Source organism: Syngnathoides biaculeatus, chromosome 10 (assembly GCF_019802595.1).
Source record: "Syngnathoides biaculeatus isolate LvHL_M chromosome 10, ASM1980259v1, whole genome shotgun sequence".
Taxonomy (NCBI): Eukaryota; Metazoa; Chordata; class Actinopteri; order Syngnathiformes; family Syngnathidae; genus Syngnathoides; species Syngnathoides biaculeatus.
This window is the reverse complement of record NC_084649.1, coordinates 27,319,840-27,336,797: the sequence shown is the minus strand read 5'-3', so window position 1 is coordinate 27,336,797 and position 16,958 is coordinate 27,319,840. Positions and strand designations below refer to the sequence as shown.

At 47.1% G+C, this 16,958-nt stretch overlaps 2 protein-coding genes across 7 annotated transcripts in view; one reads left to right on the top strand and one right to left on the bottom strand.

The window, feature by feature from the left end:
- rap1gapb (RAP1 GTPase activating protein b) overlaps positions 1-1,859 on the top strand; it is a 74,666-nt gene extending 72,807 nt beyond the window's left edge. For all 6 annotated transcript variants that reach the window (XM_061831911.1, XM_061831906.1, XM_061831907.1 and 3 more), the window contains one exon: positions 105-1,859. The gene's annotated coding sequence lies outside the window, so the exon portion shown is untranslated. The remainder of the gene's footprint in view (positions 1-104) is intronic.
- Positions 1,860-1,978: 119 nt separating this feature from the next.
- On the bottom strand, positions 1,979-13,376 carry padi2 (peptidyl arginine deiminase, type II). The gene is made up of 16 exons (XM_061831912.1): positions 13,202-13,376; positions 11,154-11,325; positions 11,003-11,072; positions 10,841-10,902; positions 9,280-9,397; positions 7,969-8,118; positions 7,700-7,875; positions 6,788-6,891; positions 6,586-6,697; positions 6,348-6,455; positions 5,763-5,914; positions 5,528-5,675; positions 5,368-5,461; positions 5,219-5,298; positions 4,343-4,483; positions 1,979-2,534 (listed from the first exon to the last, which is right to left on the bottom strand). The coding sequence occupies exons 1-16, from the start codon at positions 13,291-13,293 to the stop codon at positions 2,301-2,303; spliced, it is 2,013 nt and encodes a 670-aa protein (XP_061687896.1). The 5' UTR covers positions 13,294-13,376; the 3' UTR covers positions 1,979-2,300.
- Between the last annotated feature and the right edge of the window lie 3,582 nt (positions 13,377-16,958).

Genomic DNA, 16,958 nt, shown 5'->3' with positions numbered 1-16,958 from the left:
CACATGTCAACGCACATTTGCCAAGCCAATCCAAAATGAGTCCGGCTGATTAGGTCGGAGGAAAAAGGGGACGTTTTTTGACATCCCACGTGCGTCTTTGGCAGCATTTCTTGGAGAGGCGCCGCACGGCAGAACCGAGCAACGGGTCGACTTTGAGACGAGGGGCCGTGAGAACGTTCCCGGAGAGATGCCGGCAGAAGCTCCGAGGACGTCGCGTCGGGTCTCGCTTGCTGCTCCCCGTCCGGGAGCGACTTCATCCTGCTTTTGAAAATGTTGGGACTGAGAGAAAGATGGGGATTGTTTTTTTTCCTGTTTTCCGTCCGTTTTGAGCGATCGACAGCATTTGTCCCGTTCCTCCGGGCTCGGGGCCCAACTCGCTTGAACGATACCGCAAGCATTTAAATAAACTCGACGTCCGTCCAAAAAGTATCTCAACGTAGACCCGGTTAAAATAAAAACAACAACAACAAAAAGTCAAAAATACTGCGGTGCCTCGACCAGCTACCGAGCATTTTACACATTTGTTTGTGCAAGCGTGCATGGTGTCAACCTGCTTAGACGTAAAATCAAAACAAAAACAAACAACTTTGGTGCCGCGTCGGTTTGTCGCAGTGAGTTCTGTTTTTATCACGTGCACATTTTTATTTCTCCATGTCAACAACTACCGTAGGACGCTTTATGGAAAGCCGTTTGAGCGAGTCATCGAATATCCTACTAGTGCCCGCAATTGTCTTTGTACTCCTTTCGGCTTGTCCCGCGCGGTGTCATCTTTTTTCCATGTAGTGCGACCCCCAACTGTCCTCATGTCTTTTCTTTGGTCTTCCTCTCTCTCTCTCGCTCTCTTCCCTGGTAGCTCCATCCTTCCTCCTACCAATTTCCTCTCGCTCTCTGGCCTCTGGACATGTCCAAACCACCCAGGTCTGCTCTCTCGATCGAACCTTGTCTCCAGAACCTCCAACTTCGGCTCATTTCTAGTCCTATCCAACCTGTTCACTCCGAGCGAGAACCTCAACATCTCCAGTTCTGCTTCCTGTCCACCGTCTCTAATCCGTCCATCATGGCCGTTTTCTAAACTTTGCCCGTCTTCATCCTAGCGCAGACTCTTCTGTCCCCTTCCGCCGCTTGGACCAGTTTCTTCACTTCCTTCCCACACTCCCCATCGCCCCGTATTGTTGAGCCCGAGTATTTCAAGTCATCCACCCTCGCCATCTCTTCCGCACATATTCACTTTTACTCGGGCTAATCTTCATTCCTCTCCTTTCCCAGTGCGTGTCTTTGTACTCGCTAGTAAGACAATCCAGCACAGTACCAGCAACGTACTATGCCTTACTAGTGATATTTTTTTGTAAAACAATTCTGTGCACTAGTAGAAGACTATCGACCTCACACACACACACACACACACATTTGTGGACTGACCGATGCGGTTTTCCCTTACTAGTAACACACTTGTTCAACTAGTTGGCATCTCCACACGACTAGTACTAGTGACACACTCGATGTGAACTAGTATAATTTGACATCACGAGTAGTATTACTGGCACACAGCTGACAAGTGCGGTTTTGCCTTATTAGTAACATGTAGTTCTACTCATAGAGATCTGTGCGCTATGAGTACTTGAGTACTTGTGAAGCACGAGGTATTAAGTAGTATTTTTACTTTTCTGGTCACCGGCAGGACTAGTAACACGCAATTGTCAACGATTGCATTTTTTTTTTTTTAATAAATCTTCACTACTAGCACGAAGTTGAACTAGTTGACATGGGTGCGCACTAGTACACAAGTGAGTGCAGCGTTCGAAAGGGCTTTCCATAAACAATCCTTTTTTTTATTTTTTTTTTTGTTCATTTTGGGAACCGCACTGTGACTCCGTCTCGAGGTTGCCTTTCCGGATGTTCCTGAATGTAACGCACGCGGTACAGCACACTTTTATTTGGCCACTGCTGGAAAGGAAGGAAAAAGACGAAATGACTCGAATCGCGTTTGTATTTTATTTTATTGATTTGAATTTGAACTGAACCTGCTCGATGAAAGTGTAGATGGCTTGCGCCCCCTTGTGGCTTAAAGAAATGGCACATCCATGCTGTCTGGACCTGTGTGATTTGGTTTTGGTTTTGAATCGGTTGGTCGATCCGACAAGTGCGCTCGGATTTGAAATGATTGTATTTGTGTTTGCTTGTGAAAAAAGACTCGCTTGTACATACAGTCTCGCTTTGCATTGCATCCTCCTTGTAAATAAAGACGACAAGAGACGTGTGAAAAGCCCGTCGCGCTGACGCTTCCCGGTCCGCTCGCTCGCTCACAAGTCCAGGTCCCACCACTTGAAGTCGAAGGCTTCCCTCCGGACGTTGGAGCCGCAGTGGACTTCGCCCAGGAGCCGGTGGTAGGAGGCGAAGTCGTCGATGAAGGTGCAGGTGAGTCCCAGGTCCGCCATCAGGGAGCACATCTCCGCCTCCAGGGCGCAGCGGCCGTTCACTTTGGGTCCGAAGGGCTTGGGAATGCCCAGACTTTGGCCCAGCACGATCATGTTCACCTGCAAGTGGGAGAAGGGCGTCGCCTTCCTTTGCTTTTAAATATAACAGCTGCTAGAGCCTTGGCCTGCCGGTTCTGACGCTTACCGAGAACCAAATGTTCCGAGCAAAGTCGGACGTAAGGGAACGACTCGGCTGCTCCGTCGGCTCTGCGAATAGGAAACCGGCGGGCGCGGCTGGCTGCTAACTGCTCGGTTTTCTCGCGCCGGTTCTTGATCACGACGCCCGCTTTCCTTTGAGCGACCCATAACGTAGCCGTGCGCCCCCATTCGCACGCCTTTATGAAATGATTCATGCCAAAACGGGGCCCGCGTTCTAAATCGGAAGGTGTGCGACGTCAGCGGGAAGGCCATCTATTACACCCAGAACCGAGAACGCTAACAAATTTTAAATAAGTGAAACAGCTTAATGGTGATTAGTATTAAATTACAACGAAGGTCCCGGTAAATATGAAACTGGTACACGGCGCAAAAGCTCAAGAGTAACTGGACGACATCATCGATTCATAAACGTCGTCATCATATTAGCGCCCGCGGCTACGAGCGAGCCCCTTACGCAAACGTCCTCTCCGGTCCCGAGCGCCGCTGACCCCCCCCCCCCTCCCAATTTTCTTATGATACAGTCGGCACGATCCGCTTGGGTCGTCATCCCCGCACTAATGGGCGTATCCGGTCTTATGAGTTAAATATGGAAGCGTATTACTGCCACCCCCCCCCCCAAAAAAAAGGTCACGTTTCACATTATAACGTGAATCGTTTCACGTAATGTAGAAAACAATAAATTTCACCCCTCTTTACCCCGCCCCCCCAATTTTCTTATGATACAGTCGGCACGATCCGCTTCTGTCATCATCCCCGCATTAATGAGCATATCCGGTCTTATGAGTTAAATAGATAAATACGGAAGCGTATTGCTGCCACACAAAAAACAAAAAAAGTCGCGTTTCACGTTATAACTAGAAAACAATAAATTTCACTCTTCTTCCCCCCCCCCCCAAAAAAAAGACAATGACTTCCGGTTCGGGTGGGCGGTAGCGATACGCTTCCGTAAGACGTCATTCAGTCTCTCCATCCCGCAGAAACGCCGTTTTCGAAGCAATAACTTCCGGTTCGGGTCCCCGGCAGAGCCAATTCGGCGAAGCCCGATGAATGTGCGTCTTAAATCATTTTTTTTAAGTAAATATGAATGAGTGTTATTGAAGATCCGAGTAGATATACAGGAATGTATACGTTTGATATATCACTTAAGGGTCTTCTCCACCCGCCAGAACTGGAAGTAATTGTCTTTTGGGAGGGCGGGGTAAAGATTGATTTATTATTTTCTACATTATTATGTGAAACAAATCTCCGTCATAACGTGAAACGATTCACATTATAATGTGAAACACAACCTTTTTTTTGGGGGGGGGGTGGGAGTAATACGCTTTCGTAGACAAAGATATAGATAAATCATTAAAAAAAATTATATTGTAATGCAAGATTTTTTTGCAATAGTCTGATCCGTGCATTTCGTGTCTTCTTGTCTCTCACTGCGCTGACTTTTTTTTTTTTTTTGTCAGATATTTACATTATGTCAAAAAACACAAAAACTGTATAAATACTACTTTATTAAACTAAGCTAGCTTTTTGGCTTCAGACAAACAGCACTGCGCACGACAGGGACGCGGATTAAATGTCTTTCTCTGAGCCGATCAATAATGTCATTGATCAGTTCAGCGAATTGGGACATCAAAAGCGGTCAGCAAAAAAAAAAAAAAAAATACCAATTATCGGGCCGATCGGATCAAATCGCTGTAAAGTCCGGAACCTACCATGTCGGGGTAGAAGGCGACGGCTCGGAACTCGCGGTCCACGTCCTGTTCGAGCTTGAAGAGGATGGGCAGGTCGATGATGTCGGCGTCGTCCAGGCCCAGTTCTCGCTTCAGCACGTCTCGGTTCCAGTCGATGCAGCTCTGAAGCGGGAAAATAATCCTAAGTGGCGAACGCTTTCACGTCTTCGGTGCTGGACATAAATGATGATCACTCAAATCACAGACAACTGAATGGAATATTCTTCTCTCGTTAAAATATGGAAGCGCCCCGTTCACGTTGGCCTGCTGGAGGGCAGGAGAAGTGTTCTTGACATTCAGCAGAATTCACGTTGAAGTTGAGCCCAACCGTGCCAGAATCGACCCTATCCAGGCCGGAACCGGACGCCAACCGAACCAGACAAGAACCTGGCCAGAAGCGGATCCAATCCAGGCCGGAACCGGACCCGACCTGCATCGTTGTGAGCGTTAGCATTAGCCTTTGCGCTAAGTTTAGAATTGTCTGCTAAGCTTGTAGAGACAAAGAAGTGTTCACTGAGCGGAATCCGATTTAATGACCCGAATTTGGTCCCGCCCTGGTACGAGCGAGAAGGGAAGAAGGCCACCGCCGTCGTAGATGCCGTCGCTCGCTTTTGCGACGAGCTAAGTTTGAATGGGAACAAACAACTGCCGAAAGAAAGGCTCAATTAAGTCCTCTCTCTCGTTTCGTCTTGGATCCGTGTCCACGTTGGGGCGTCGCTGCCCCGGTTGGGGACAAAAGTTCAATAAAGCCGTCAAATTAGGCATCGTTTATAGTTGTGCGTGTCTATTTTGGCAGATGTCTGTACTTAAAAAAAAAAAAAAACAGGAAGATGACGGTGAGTTTCTAAGCAGACCCACCTGAACGTAGTTGTTCTCAGCTTGGAAAACTTCGTCTTCGAGTACGTCATCCACCGTGATTGGCGCTTGGTCGTTGCGTCCTTTCAGAAAGTAGACGGTTTTGCATATTGCGGACAAAAACATAAATCCCCGTACGGGGCGGACGTTACCCTCGAAGAGCTTGGCCTGCCCGTGGCCGTCGTTCTTCAGACTTCGGAATAGCTTGTAGCCCGCGTCCGGACTGGCCAGCAAAAGCCGAAAGCCCTGCCGGCGAGGACCAAACATGTTTTCAGATTTTGTCTTACGAATCCAGCCTCGGGTTGGATTTACCTTCCTGTCCGGCGCGGGAACAAACGTCATAAATTCGTCCACGTGGCCGACGACCAGCCAGTCGGAGAACAAGGCGATGGGTTCTTGGACCTTCTGCGCCCACAGGAAGTCCTGAACCACTTTGGTCATGTTCCGTCCTTTGGTGGTTCTGAAGCAAAAGAGAAAAGACAAAAAAAACGTCCTTGAGGTTTCGAATATTTGCACTCCGATGGAATCAAGTCCGCAGGATGCCTACGTGGGGAAAGCCACGCCGATGATGATCCTTCCCAAGGGGTACTCTTTCCCGTTGACCGTGACCGGAGGACTGACCTCCAGGTTGCCGAAGGAGTCCAGACTGCTGACGTCTTTCCTCAGGGCCACTCGCGTCACGTAGCCAAAGTCGGGGCCCTGAAATCGCAAGTTTACGTAAAAACGGGGTCAGACCCAAGGCCCGGCCAGATCTGGCCCGCCACCTGAGTTTGTGTGGGCCCCCCAAAGCCAAACCGAGAGCTTCCGTTTCCAGGATTCTTGTCAAAATCTGGACCAAAATTTCAAAATTGTCATACCCCGGTTGACCCCAACCCGGACTTGAACTTGACCCCAACCCACCCGAACCGGACCTGAACTTTTATAAGTTCATCCAAAGCTATCGTATCTTTCAGCTCGCGGACGGGCTTCCGCCTGCCCTTTGGATAGTCTGCTAGCATTGCTCCTGGCTGTAGAGCGCCTTGTTGTCCAGCGTGCGTCGGTTTTTTTTTTTTTTTTTTTTTTCTCCTTCTTCACTTTACAGGGACTTTAACGTTGAACGTTTGAGTTTCCAGAAAGACGGCACGTCGCTCACCAGCAGCTCCGTGTACGGAAAGTCCACAAGTTTTCCGTCTCTGGGGGAATCCAGGACCACGGGAAAGCGGTGATGCGGCGCTTCGATGTAGCCGAACTCCAGCTCATCCTAGGGAACAAAGACCGTGAATTCTATCGAACAATCAGAAATACACACTTAAAGACTTTCTGGCTTTCCACATGAATAAAGAACCAATTCCGAAAAAAAAACACAAATCATAAATGATGATGAAACTTACTTGCATCCAGCGGTCGCCTCTGTTCATGTACTCGTGACAGATGTTGAGTTTGTAGCCGCTGCTTGTCACCAGACTCTTCATTCCTTTCAGGAAGCCGTAGTTATCCGATGTGCTGACCGCCAGGAGGAGGGCCAAAAATGAATCATCATTCATGCGGCAGTCTTGACTTCATGCTTGTATTCAGATTTATTATGGTTTCTACCTGCACACAAAGACCTCAATGGGCCGCAAGGTGTTTGGCGTCATGATCCACGGCGCCACTCGGAACACGACGGTGTCGGTGAAAATGGGAGTCTCGGGAAGACCCTGTCGACGTAAATTCACATATTTACTGCATATGAGAAAATATCGCTTGAGTTTTAAAGAAGCCACACAAGGAACATTTATGCAAAAATAGCTTTTGTAGCTTCATCGTTGTCATTTTATTGGGGTTATTTGTCTTCTTTGTTTGTACAAGCTTAGCAGACAATTCTAAACTTAGCGCCAAGGCTAATGCTAACATTTTACACGTAGGCCTTAGCGCCAAGGCCAATGCTAACATTTTACACGTAGGGCTTCGCGCCAAGGCTAATGCTAACATTTTACACGTAGGGCTTCGCGCCAAGGCTAATGCTAACATTTTACACGTAGGGCTTCGCGCCAAGGCTAATGCTAACATTTTACACGTAGGGCTTCGCGCCAAGGCTAATGCTAACATTTTACACGTAGGGCTTCGCGCCAAGGCCAATGCTAACATTTTACACGTAGGCCTTAGCGCCAAGGCCAATGCTAACATTTTACACGTAGGCCTTAGCGCCAAGGCCAGTGCTAACATTTTACACGTTGGCCTTAGCGCCAAGGCCAGTGCTAACATTTTACACGTAGGCCTGAGCGCCAAGGCCAGTGCTAACATTTTACACGTAGGGCTTAGCGCCAAGGCTAATGCTAACATTTTACACGTAGGGCTTCGCGCCAAGGCTAATGCTAACATTTTACACGTAGGGCTTCGCGCCAAGGCTAATGCTAACATTTTACACGTAGGGCTTCGCGCCAAGGCTAATGCTAACATTTTACACGTAGGCTAGTCTTTGAACAACTTCAACGCGGATTTTGAATGTCACGAGGCTGCTCCTACCCTACAAATGGGCTCCAGCAGGCTGAGGTTGATGCTGACGAGCCCGTCAAAGTCCTTGTCCGGAAACCGGAGACCCTCCACGTAAAAGCTGGTCTCGGCCGCGCCCCCGAGGTACGGCACCTCGCCCGACAACACCTGGCTGGTCAGCACTCTTGTAAAGCCGCCCGATACGCCGGCTGAAATACAGAAACGGGATTCAGACGGCTCGCGTGACTCACACCGTGTCCATTATTATTATTATTATTATTCTTGTTTTCTTTTGAACTCACACAGGAAGTTGCCATAGGAGCGAGGCCTGGGCCTGTAGACTCGGACGCTCTCGGCGTCGCTCTGAGAGATGTGCATGGTGAGCTTGTAGCCCGCCGGGAGCTTGGCGGGGCCTCGCGTCCGCAGCACCATCTGGGACATGTCCCGCAGGTCTGCACGTGGGCGCAAAAACGCCACACCGTTAGGTACACCCTCAGCGCTCCTTCTGGCCCATGTCAAAAACGTGATCCGCATGTCATCTAAACGACAGCGTGCGTGCGGCACACTTGCCCAATTGGGTCCACACAGCGTGTTGGTGTCTTGTATGGTGACATCTGGTGGACTTAAAAATGAATTGCAGGCTGGAGAGTGGCGCACGTTCAATCAGTTTAACTGCAGTCTTTTTTTTATGAATTTGGGGATTACATAATTTGTTTTTATGATCAACCTGCTGCAGTGTAAAGCGTGAATACATCCATCCATTTTCTTTGCCGCTTATCCTCACAAGGGTCACGGGGAGTGCTGGAGCCTATCTCAGCCGTCACCGGGCAGGAGACGGGGTACACCCTGAACCGGTCGCCGGCCAATCGCAGGGCACATTGAGACGAACAGCCGCACTCACACCTCGGGGCAATTTAGAGTGTCCAATCAATGTTGCATATTTGTGGGATGCGGGAGGAACATGTAAACTCCACACAGGCGGCTCCGGAATTGAACCCGAGACCTCAGAACTGTGAGGCCGACGCTTTACCAGCTGAGCTGTGAATAGAATGGAGTTCAATAAGGGATTTCAAGGGCCACTCTCATGAAATGCAGCCGTGATCCGCATGTCATCTAAACAATAGGGTAATGTCGCCCCGAACATTTCACTCGATTGTGAGATGTTTTCTTTGCAAAGAGCTTCCGTGTCGTGTTTTCAATGGCGAATATCGCGGTGTGATGTCATGAACAGACGTTGCAGGCAACATGGCCGCCACTGGGATGTCGAATGAGACTTCCGCAACTTTGCGCACGGATGACGCGCTCCCCGCTCGTATTTATTTTATCGTGTGGACATTGAAGTGAATAATGTTAGATTTATTTTTCAATGTTTATAGGGACGACACTTGACCTTTAAAATCTAAGATTATACTCATAACTAATACTAAAATAAAATGTGAGAAACGGCTCCAAGTGTGATGCAATGCAGCTGCAGATCGGTGCAAACGACAACCACAATGACGATGCCTCAACTGTCAATCAAACAATTGCAGGTATGTACATAGCTTGCGAAATATGCAATTATTATGTGGAATGAAGAAAAGGAAGGGTGTTGACCCAGTATCCTTCTTTACCTGACAGCTTGGAGATGTAGTCCACCTCAGTGTCGAGTCTCTTGGAATAGGTTCTCTCCGAGTCACAGTTGACCAACAGGATGGCTCCATGCCCATTCGGACCCCACTTCCAAGATCCCTAACGACAAAAAAAAAAAAAAAGTATCATGATTATGATTTCAACTTCTTTGACCTTTCCCTGCAAACCGAGCGTCGCCTTCCTTCCTGACCTCCGGGAACACAACAAAGTATGGAAACAGATAAGTTGGAACGGATCAGGAGGCTGTCGTGTTGAGACTCGCTTTGGCGTTTGGACCCGGCCGGAGGTTCTCACGCTCAGAGGACAATTCATTAGGAACATCTGCCTTTGCAAAGTGATTCATTTTTTGTTTTGATCGAAAACTGTCGGAAAGGGACTCGTGTACAACTGAAATGCGTCGGACTGAACGCTGCAACAAGCGTTTTGCAATGAGGAACATGTTGTATCTGCTCGCGCTAGTAGCAATACTAGTACACTTAAATCTTCTGTCGGGTACCTTCGAAGGTCCACTGTCATGAAATGCATGATTTTTAGTATGTTATTAATAATATAAAAAAATCTGTTTTTTTTCCCCGCCACAAAACATGATTTTGGCATTTTGTCACTCTCTCCAAGAAAATCCTTTCGAGGGATTCGTTTTCGACAAGAAGCAGGAAGTGATGTACGGGGCAGGACGGCCCTCAAGTGGTCTCGTATGTTTATACTAGTTTTACCTGCTGGAATGTAGCTTGTTTTTCCTTCGTGTTAGCCAAAATGCCGGCTCGTTGCATTGCTGGATATTGTTCGAACTCTCGGGAGGAGGGATTCATTCTTCATACTTTTCAAAAAGACCCAGTTTATTGTAAAAAATGATTGCACGGGTGCAAAGTACGAGATCTTCGTGGGTAATCCTCTCAGAATGTAACAAAAGATCCGCGTACATAAGTCAGGGGTGCCGAATGTGTCGAAGTACCCGTCGGCACCGAGCACGGCTTCGGCCGGGCTGGCTCATACATACTGTCTGGGAGTCTATTGCTAGTTAGAAGTGATCCGCATATCATCTAAAATATGTCTCAAAACGATAAGGTAACATTGTTCTGGTCACTTCACTGGATTGTGAGATGTTTTCTTCTTTGAAAAGAGCTTCCGTGTCGCATGGCAAGTTGCCACAGCGTGTTTTCAATGGCGAATGCGGCGGTGTGATGTCATGGACAGACGATGCAGGCAATATGAATGAGATTTACGCAACTTTGTGCATGCTCATATTTATTTTTTCGGACGGACATTGAAGTGAATAACGTTATATGTATTTTTCATTACAATATCTATTTTCGAATGTTTACAGGCATGACACTTGACCTTTAAAAGAATCCCATCAAAATACACAAATTATTCAAACAAAAATGACACACCGGGGCATAAAACAGCTTTTTTTGTTTGTTTTTTTTTTTTTTAGCCCCGGGCAGCAATTGCATCTTTTTTTTGGGGGGTGGGCACTTGGCCAAAGCAGGCGGCAGCTATTTTTATTTGGCCGGGTAAATCGCCGTCGCCGTCGGCGCTCACCTTATCGGGGTTGTTTTTCTCCACGACGCCGTCTCGGTCGGCGTCCACGTCGAGAGAGATCTCTACGGGACAAACAAGTTTCGCGTGAATGATAAACGTAAAAGAAAGATCTAGAAATATTTATGGAGTGAATAGGTGTGATTTTGCCATGTAGGGGTATACCGATCGCCGTCAGGTGCAGGATGGCGTTGCTCAAAACTTCCCGATTTTGCCCGTAGTATCGGACCGTCAACTTGTAAAATCAAAAGACGAGAACGGTTTTTAGAGTTCCCGCCGTACTTGTGAAGCGTCGCCCCGACGGCCGTCCCGTCACCTTGCTGTCGTTCTCGTGTTGGCTGGCGCCGCTCATGGATATGAGCAGCATCGACTTCCCGTCGAGGGCGATGGGGGAGAGGTGAGAGGTCGCCTGGGTCGGCGGGACGATGCTGTACTGAACGTTGGGGCTGCATTTGACCGAGAAGAACGCGGAGTCGGGAGGGGCGCTCCTGTGGATCACATCGGCCAAAAGTTGACGCTGCCACGTAGTCATTCGTTCGTCCGTCCGTCCGTCCGTCCGTCCGTCCGGTTTTTGATGGTAAAGGCTAAAAGTTGACTTGGGCCACGCTCCACAACATGGCGTCCCCCATAAAGCATTTCACTGCATTTTTCACCAACGACAGCAGTCCAGTGACTGTCCAAGACCCCGACTAGAAGGTTTTCTGTCATTTTAGCTGTTTTTTTTTTTTGTTTTGTTTTGTTTTGATCCCTTTACGTGGCGCAAGTAGGTTCACGCGCCCTGATGCTATCGCTAATTAGCTTCAGCCCAAGGAGACGCCAGATCATTCCTTTTGTTTGCTTATCGTCTCGCTTCTGGTTAATATTTACACCTTGTCCAAGATCTTATCAGTTTCTTCACCCGTGAGTTTTGGCACCTTCGCGGCAACCCCCACTGCCGCCGTGAGTCACGCGTTTGACAGTGGCGGCCTTTAGCCGTGGCGCTTCCATTAGCTTCGGGAACGGTCTTTTGGATTTTGCGGGTTCGCTGTACAGTGCATTTCGTGTTATTTGGGGGATTGTCAAAAGGAAATCAATTTGTCTGAAAAATAATTACAGCACTGCCAGATGTTATTAATATCAATCAAAATCCTAATTTTCGTTTGCTCTTTTTGTATTTTTTTTGGGAGGGGCACCGTTGGCTGTCATTCACGCGCCAGTAATAATGCGGACGGAAGGCAGTTTACATAACGAACGCGCAGATTGAAAAAAAGAGCTCATAAAACAGCAAGCCGGTAACAAGGATGTTTAACGAGAGGCGGTGTTGCGAAACCCGATCGGAGGCGCCTCCGGGCCCTCGCCGTCATTTTGTTTGCACAACACACGCGATGGTCTCACGTGCCAACGCCGGCTCGTCTCGCTTTTCTGATAGCAGCTGCTCCGCGGTGAGAATTCCCCCCCACGGGGATGATTTTCCCTCTCAAACAAACGTGCCCCTGCTTGCTTTTAGCATTCTTGCAGGCGCGGCGGCGGCGGCACGGCGGCGGCGGGCCGGCCCTGCACACGAGTGAACCGGTTTGCGTTTGCTGGGTAATCCAGCCTGGGCTCGGATGTGCTGCGTCGGCTGGCGTTTGGCACGGCGGCCGCAATTCTATGGGACAACAAAGTCTCTGGTGTTTGCGCTGCAACAATAGACGGCCTGTTTTTACTGTGTCGCCAGCAGCATCTGCGGACCGACTGCGCATTCCATATCGACTTGGAAAACAGAAACCAAACCATGTCCCCCACTTCGAAAATGGAGTTTAAGAGAAGGATTTGGGGAAACGCAACCATAAGCACGCCGTTGTATAATCTTCGAGCTCGTGTTGTTAAAAAATGAACTTTACGCAGACAAGAATCCTGAATTTTGTCATTCTTGTGTTAATTTATGCCAGGTACAGGTGGAGCTCCGTAAAATAGTATATTGATTTTTATTTCAGTAGAGTCTGGAAAAAAAAAAAAAAAGCTACGCAAGATATTTCATGATTTCAAACAATTGAGCAACTCAAGAAAGCAGGAATCCAAATAATTTAGAATGTAGAAAGCGGGTATTAAATTGGACTTGTAATGTCCAAAATGACTTGATGCCCTTTTTCTTGCTGGTGTTTCTCATGAATGCCAACCGATACCCGGCACACCTGCTGTCAGGTGATGCACTTAAAAACGTTGTTGTTGGTTTTTGGTGTAAACGCGCAGACCTCGTCTCTCGTCTTGGATCTCATCAAGTGTGCGTCGCAACGTAAATAAATTACAAATAGTTCCCACTTTTAAAGAGCCAAAAGTGGCAACCTATGAACCGGGGATTATTATTATGTTTTTTTTAATTTTCATTTTGTGTTCCTGACCTACCTGTTGAGGGTCACGTGAAGCGCCGAGCCGACCACGCACACGACGTTTGCAGTTTTGTCATAATCTACTCTGAGAGTGCGGGAGCGAATCATGGCTCCTGCCGGTGCACTCGGGTCCAGGTGGGTGCCCTCGGACTGGCCCGGCTGCCCCCGCCGCCCGACAAGGAATGAGCCAGGATTTAAAACCCTGGGCTGTCATTGGTCAGTCGCGTGGACTCGACTCCGACCCCCTGGTCATGTGACCCACCGTCTCTATTTCGCCTCCCCGCTAATTCACTTCGAGGCATGTTTGCTAATCATTTCCAACGCTCTGCTGTGATCTAATTAGAATGTTTACTTTGGCTTTTTATTTAATTTCTATTTGCAAAAGTGTAAAAAGTGTCCAGTGGGTATTTTGCATTAGTGTGACGTTGGCACCTCGTCTAATCCAGCAGATGGCGCCTGTATGGGCGGACTTTCTTTCAAAATAGACCATCCATCCATCTTCTTAGCCGCTTATCCTCACGATGGTCACGGCGAGTGCTGGAGCCAATCCCAGCTGTCAACGGGCTCGCCCTGAACCGGTTGCAGGCCAATCGCAGGGCCGATGGAGACGGACGACAGTCGCACTCACAATCAAACCGACGGGGCAATTTAGAATCTGCAATTAATGTTGCATGTTTTGGGGATGTGGGGGTAAAAACCCACACAGGCACGAGGAGTACACGGAAACTCCACACAGGCGGGTCCGGGATTGAACCTGAGACCTCAGAACTGTGAAGCCGATGCTTTCCATCTGACTCACCGAGCCGCCCAAAGTAGACTACTGTAGTTTCAATTGGTTTGAAGTAACTTACAGTTAGGGATAACCAATGGTAATTGACCCTCCACCCCCCCCCCAAAAAAAAATATATATATATATATATATTTAGAATTGCCCATAGACGGCAGTAAAAGTTTTGTATAAATAAAACTCCACAATTAACTTCAACACAGTTCCTTGACACTAAGATGCCACAAGACTGTAGCAAAGCAACACTTTCACCCGTTTGAACCTTTTGCCACAAAAATAGCAAATAATGACTTTTACAGGGGGAACGGTGGAGCATCTGGTTAGATGGTTGGCCTCACAGTTCTGAGTGCTGGGGTTCGAGTCCCGGCACCGCCTGTGTGGAGTTTGCATGTTCTCCCCGTGACTACGTGGGTTTCCTCCCACATCCCAAAAATACGCATCGACTGGAGTCTTTAAATTGTCCCTCGTGAGGATAAGCGGGTCCAGAAAAAAAATAGATGGAAATTCTTATTGCATTGTATTATTATATTAATATTCTATCATATTATAAGAAAGTTGAGTAAATGGTTAAGTAAAGAAGATGTGAAATGCTTTCTACTTTCCTTTTCGAATATGTATGCCGTACTGTAACTTGGTCAAATTTTGTTCAGATCTCTGTCAAGATTTTTGACACATAAATAAAGAACTCAAATTCCATATTTTTCAAGGTCTTGCCAAACAGTTCTCTTCAATGTCGTCTGTAACAAAAGGTACTTCAACGACGTCGGTCACGCTGTCGCGCATGCGGTACAAAAGACCCGAAAATCCGCCGTTGCTACGCGAGTAAAGATCATCATCATCATCAACCATTTTCCCCTTTTTCCTACTGCACCTGTCTGGAAAATTCATGTCAGGCTGGTAAAATGCTATCAATGTACAAGTACGGGAGCATTTCTTCAAGTTTGATTACGAGTACAGACGTCGTACTGTATCTTGGCATCTCGAGTGTTTGGCTGTTGTTGTTGTTGTTTTTTTTTTTTAAATGATGCAAATCAACATGCAAGATGACCTGAAAAAGGAATCAAGTCGACTCAAACATAAATACGACGGCTCACACAGGCTTAATATCAGTTTCGTGTAGTTTAACAATACAACGCCCGTCAGTGGTCACGCGCGTAAACAGCTGCGTTTTTTTTTTTTTTTTCGAGGTGGACGTCGAACAAAATAATCTCAAAAAGTGCAAACATGCAGCGACGATGTGACCTTCCTGCGAGAAGCATCAATTTTCCAACATGTGGTCCACATTCACACCTACGGCCGAGCTTACCTGCCCAGGTTCGCCTTCAGGGTGCTCCCCAGCACGTACAGAACTTTCTGGGCGCTATCCGGGTCCAAACGGAGAGTGCGTTGATATTCTGGATGTCCCGCTGTCTTCTTGTCAAAAGAAAGGATCGTTGTGGTTTCTTGAAACATGGCTGGTATTGGTGCTAGTGTTTTTTTTTTTGTTGTTGTTGTTGTTGTTTGTTTTTGGTTGGTTTTTTTGTCGGTTTTTTTTTTTTTTAGCGGACTGTTAAGTGCGTGCGCATGTAGTGGAGAGCTCGTTTTTCCAGGTTGTAATATGAGCGAGGTGGAGCTCGCACACTCATGCAAAAACCCTCAAGGCCCACCCTCGGTTGTTATTGTTTTCATCATTTTTGGCAGGGGAAATAAAGTTGGGTGTATTAATGATTTTAATAGATATGACAGATGTTACGCAAGGTTTGCCCACCTTTATTTTTTTTTTTTACTTTTTATCGTACCGTACTTTCAAAAGATAAAATGACTTGATTGAAATACTTGCTAATGTCGTTACCGTTGTGTTTTATTTCAATCCAACATTGTCCAAAACTCACATTTTTTTTTTTTTTTTTTGAAGACGGGGTGATTATCACTCAAATGTAACAGTTTTTATAGTGCCAACTCAATGGCATCTTGTTTTTTTTTTTTTTTTTTTTGGTAAGTCTTGCTGCGCATTTCAGTAACTCGAGGTATTTCAGTTATGTGGTGTTTCAGTCTGAACACGAGGAGGAACTAAATGCTCTATAAATCAAATGTACTGTACTTCCTCATAATCTCCTGCCATATCAACAATTACACCCCTCCAACAGGCCAAAATTCAGAATGAATTACTACGACCTCTTTTACGTATGAGTGGGATATAATGAACGAGTTTTTTTTTTTTTTTTTTTACCTCAACGCTTGCCAAATGCCAAAGCGAATTACAGTACGTTGTTCCTGTTAGGGTGGCACAGTGGACACTCTAAATTGCCTGTAGGTGTGATTGTGAGTGCAATTGTTGTCCGTCTCCATGGCTGGCAACCACTTCCCTGCCTGTGTGGGTTTTCTCCGGGCACACAGGTTTCCTCCCACATCCCAAAAACATGCAATCTTAATTGGACATTCTAAATTGCCCCAAGGTGTGATTTTGAGTGCCATTGGTTGTTCGTCTCTATGTGCCCTGCCATTGGCTGGCGACCAGTTCATGGTGTACCCCGCCTCCTGCCCGTTGACAGCTGGGATATGCACCAGCACTCCCGCGACCCTTATGAGGATAAGCGGCTAAGAAAAGGGATGGATGGATGAATTGGACTCTCTAAATTGCCTGTAGGTGTGATTGTGAGTGCAATTGTTGTCTGTCTCCATGCGCCCTGCAATTGGCTGGCAACCAGTTCAGGGTGTATCCCGCCTCCTGGCCGTTGACAGCTGGGATAGGCCCCAGCACTCCCCGCGACCCTCGTGAGGATAAGCGGCAAAGAATGTGGATGGATGGATGTTCCTGTTAGTGACGGTAGAAGTATTCTATTCTATTCTATTCTATTCCATTGTTGAAAATGACAATGTAAAGCGCAGTATTTCATGTTGGTTTATAATGTATGAAATGTGATTTTGTTAAAAATGAAAGACTTTTCTTTCCATACTGTAGAAACTTTATTGGCTGGCAAAATCGCGTATATTTGTAACAACCAAT